The 4,714-nt window shown below is 56.2% G+C and overlaps 1 protein-coding gene across 1 annotated transcript; it reads right to left on the bottom strand.

The window, feature by feature from the left end:
• Positions 1 to 2,034: 2,034 nt before the first annotated feature.
• LOC109261877 (protocadherin-8-like) lies at positions 2,035 to 4,420 on the bottom strand. The gene is given in 1 exon segment (XM_019440307.2): positions 2,035 to 4,420. A coding segment is annotated over 1 exon segment (1,722 nt). The 5' UTR covers positions 4,205 to 4,420; the 3' UTR covers positions 2,035 to 2,482.
• Between the last annotated feature and the right edge of the window lie 294 nt (positions 4,421 to 4,714).

The following is a 4,714-nucleotide window of genomic DNA, read 5'->3' on the forward strand; positions in this document are numbered from 1 at the left end:
TGACACAAGGACTTTGGCCAGGGCAAGAAATCAAGTGAACAGAGTTGTCATTTACTGAGGCACACACGTTAGAGAAAGAACAAATTTGTAGAACAGAAATCAAGACTTCCGTTTTGAACACGTAGCATGTTTACCGGTTACCCAAATGGAGACATTGAGTAAACAACTGGGAATATTAGTTTGGAGCTCTGGAGAGAGGCTGGTTCTATGGTTCTGTATTCAACTCTAAGGGTCTCATTTTAGGAAAGATATTTACACACCAGAGAACATTCAGAGGGGGACCAGGATGTAGATGCGTCTAGAAGTCATCTTGTTTAAAAAAAAAAAAATGTTGAGGGAACCAAACATAGGGCGAAAATATCCATAACGTGAAGAAATATATGAATCAGGAGGACATACCATTAGGACGCATCTTTGAGAGTAAGGTATCTGCTTTGAAGGGCTAAAAGATCTAGTGCTCATTTCCACGGAAACTAACACCAAGTCCATAATCAACTTTCCCCCATAGAACTAGACACCATTAGAGAGATTTTGACCTAAAACGAAATTCCCAGACATGACAGGAGCTAGACTGAGTAGCATGATGTTGTGTGGGTGCAAGATTCTACAAACAAAGCATGGCCGGAGAAAACCACAAAGTCATATGTTCCCAGCAAATGGCATCCTGACCTATAAAAAAAATTTACCTATTCATATGCTATCCACTTCTGAAATCCCCATGTATGGGAAGTTCTCCTTAGTGCTGTGGTACAAAATTATTTTAGTATTACCAACCAAAATATTCTGATTTTTTGTGTTTTAATAGTTTGCATTAATAGAGGCCACTTAGGATGATTAAGAGGAAGAAATCTATAGCTGGAATCCTGGGCTGAGACCTTACTTCCAACACTGGGGCAAGTCCCTACCCTACTGGATTTATTATGGGGAATAAATAAGTCAGTTAGCGTAAAGTATTCAAAATACATAGAATCAGCTAAAAAAGAAGTGTTCAAAAAAAAATTGTTAGCTGTGTTCAGTAGCACTCGGCATACCCCCTCTATGACTGCACAGTCCAGACCACTTGTCTGTTTGTTTGTTTTTAATTCATTTAGGCATCCAGAATTATCAGGGCTTTGTGAGGAAAAGCTTCAAAGTCACAGGTTTGAACTTACCCTCTTGCTTTGCAATCACTGGAAAAGACGCTTTCTTGAAGCCCGCTCTATACTGATGTCAGAACTGCTGTCATTCGATTCACTGTCTCCTCTTCCGCTATCTTTCGCACTAAATTCATCTGGATTTGAATGTGTACTGGGAGTGAAAAGGACAGATTCACTGTGTTATCCATAAACATGTACAAACCTCAAACACGTCGCTTAGAGCCGTACGTACTCTGAAATTACCTCAAACTCGCAGCAGATTTACCCTCTCCACACAGGGATGGGAAATGGAAAGGACCTGAGCCTGAACCCTATTTAAAAAGAGGGGTGAGAGCAGCAGTTAATTTTTCACGCTCAGATATCAAAGCTGCCAGACAGGGCACAATATCCCTCCTCTGGAGTGCTTCAGGAAGATAGCATTTAAACCCTGAGGGACGAAGATGTTCCAACTGGACCCAGAAGGAAGTTACCAGGGACAAAAAAGCACAAAGAGACGTGGGCCTCCTCGAAACATGACCACCATGCCTCCTTCTGCCTTCATCTGTGAAGAAATTTTCCTCTCAAATAAAAAATAAAAAGTGCGGAAAACTCAGTCCTTTGAAGTCCCAGACCAGATCAGATCAGGCTCTGAATTTTCCTAACGTCTGGGCAGGAAAATCGACTAAACGTTCATGAGGACCCTAAGACTGCTGGGGTGCTCTGCCAGGGCCCACAGGATCCCGCTCCTCTTTCGAAGGGAGGAGCACAAGAACACCCCACTGCCCCCAGACCGGGAAATCTCCGCAGCCTCGTCCTCCTGGGCCTCTGCGAAGGGCAGAGTGTCTCCACGAAGAACCTCAACTCAAAGCCCCCAGAGTCAGCCCCCGACGCTCTGAGACTTGGACCAGCCTGGCCACTCCTCACGTGGTACCTGCTCAAGCTATGCCCACAGAGCTTCTTCTTCCGCGTCCTAGCCTCACCTTGGCTGGAACAAGTCTCGATGGCAATGGCCACCAGCAGAAGGCCACAGCCGCTAGCCAAAACACCTGCCAAGACAACAAGGAAGCCAGGCTGTCGCCCTGCTCTCTGCGCTGTTCGACTCCAGGCGCGTCCCTACCCTCCCTCTTTTGGCGGCGGCGGCGGCGGCGGCGGCACCAGCATCACTTCTCCGCCAGGTGGCGCCAAATCCGCGGGCACTAGGAGCAAAGTGGCGGTGCGCGATAAAGCCCCACTGGCCTCGGTCCCGCACCATGACGACCGCCGTCAGCTGGTTGGTGGGCTGTGGGGACAAGCGGCGCTGAAAAGACAGCTCACCCGTGAACGGATGCGGCGCTAGAGCCGCGGGGCCGCCGCCGCTACGGTGGAAATTAGCTCTGTGTTGGGGCCTTCGTCTGCATTTGGGTCACCAGGTAGCCCAGCCGCGCGCCCTGAAGCAGAGGCAGCTGGGCTGAGCCATTGAAGAGTGGCAGTGTGACCAGCCGTTCCGGCAGTGTGACCAGTGAGTGCCCGTTCTGGTCCTCCACATGCAGGCACACCACGGCCCAGCCCCAGAGCTGCATAGAGCCGCCGTCGAGAGCTTCCAGCCCCAGCTGCAGCTCAGCCAGTTACTTGCGATCAGAGCACCTTTGTGCACACAGATTCCCAGTAATAGGGTCCACAGAGATGTAGGGGGACACGGCGTCCTGGGCGCGACCTTCTTCGGCCTCCAGCAGTCGGTAGGTGACCTGGCCTTCGCGGCCCAAGTAGGCGCCAGGCGGGTTGTCCTCCCTCACTGACACGTCTTAGACTGGTCGCGTGAAGAGTGGCGCTTTGTCGTTCTCGTCGCTCACGCGCACCGTGTAGGGCCGCACGGTGCGTAGAGGGGGCGCGCCTCTGTCCTCGGCCACCAGCGTCAGGTTGTACTCAGCGATGCGCTCGCGGTCTAGGGACGCCGCGGTCACCACCAGGTAGCTGCCCGCGTAGGCCGGCTGCAGCCGGAAATGCTCGTGCCCGTAGAGGGCGCAGCGCACCTGCCCATTGGCGCCCGAGTCTCTGTCCGAGGTGCTGACCAGCGCCACCAGGCTCTCGCGCGCCGCCCCCTCTGGCACCAGCGAGATGGCGCCGGCCTCCGGCGTTCCAGGTCCGGTCGGCGAGGTCGCGTCCGCACCCCCGAGAGCGGCGGCGGCGGCGGCGGCGGCGAAGGGAGAGGCGGCAGGCGCGCCCGGGGCGGCCAGCGGGGTGATGGTGATGTCCGGAGCGTTGTCATTGACGTCGCGGATGCGCACGATGACTTTGCAGGTGGAGGCCCGAGGCCCGGGACCGCGGTCCTGGGCCCGCACGTCTAGCTCATAGGTGTCCTGGCGCTCGTAGTCCACGGGTCCTGCCAGAGTGAGGCGGCCCGAGCGCTGGTCCAGGCGGAAGAGGCGGCGCGCCTCGGGAGGGGTGCGGGCACCGAAGGCAAACACCACGTCGCCGTTGGGGCCCTCGTCGGGGTCGGCTGCGTCCAGGTCCAGCAGCAGGGAGCCCACGGGCGCGTCCTCCGCCAGCTCCACCTCGGCCACGGCGCCCTGCGGGAAGGCCGGGCTGTGGTCGTTGGCGTCCAGCACTCGCACGCTGAGGGCGGCAGTGGCGGAGCGCGGCGGGCGGCCGCCGTCCTGGGCCACTAGCTCCAGGCTGTAGGCGGCCTGGCTCTCGCGGTCCGGCTCCTGCAGCAGCACCAGGTCCGCGCACTGGGCGCCGTCCGCGCGCGTCTGCAGCTCCACGCGGAAGGGGCTGTGAGGCTCGGCCAGGCGCACGCTCTGCAGCCCGTTGGCTCCCACATCCTCGTCCACCGGCACCTCCAGCGGGATGCGCGTGCCCACAGCCGCGCCCTCGGACACCTCCACGGGGATCTGGGCCCGGGGAAAGCGCGGCGCGTGATCGTTGATGTCCCTCACCTCCACCTCCACGTGTATCAGCCGGAACTGCTCCTGCGAGAAGCTGACCACGTCGAAGGCCAGCACGCACTGTGGTGCCTGGCCGCACAGCCGCTCGCGGTCCAGGCCCGCGTCCCCGACGGTCAGCTGCCCGTCGCCCTCGCGCACTCGGAGCAGCGAGCTGTTGAACTTCATGAAACAGAACTGGCTTGGCACTTAGAGCTGGGAATGAAACAAGCCATGGTCAGACAGACCACCGATGTCGGTACCGTGGGCCCCTTTTCCTCATAGGTGCGGAAGTTGACAGTTGCAGTGCAAAACCCAGACACCAGCTGCAGCCACAGAACCAGCAAGGATTCCAGTCAGGCCCAGCATTAAGTGTCAGCGGGAAATCTGAGCTTCCAATGAGACGTCTTTGTCCCTTAAAGAGAAAAAAGCCAATCAGAAGTTCCCGCTGAGACTTCCAGTCCCACAAACCCTCTCCTGCAGGCAGTCAGGAGACACTTGCCCTCCTAAATACATCTGATCGCTAAACCCTCTCTGCTGTGTCATCACTTTTCTGTGCTCCAGGCCTAAGCTTGCCTCTTCTGAACCTTACTGGGGAGGTTACATAGAGAAGAATGTGCAAACAAGCATCCATCCTTCTGGGCCAGTCTGTAGAGTCTCCAGGCCTTGGGTCACGTGGCTCCCTAAAAGAGCTGGCAG

This window comes from Panthera pardus, unplaced genomic scaffold (genome assembly GCF_024362965.1).
Source record: "Panthera pardus isolate Hobbes unplaced genomic scaffold, ASM2436296v1 HiC_scaffold_1, whole genome shotgun sequence".
NCBI lineage: Eukaryota > Metazoa > Chordata > Mammalia > Carnivora > Felidae > Panthera > Panthera pardus.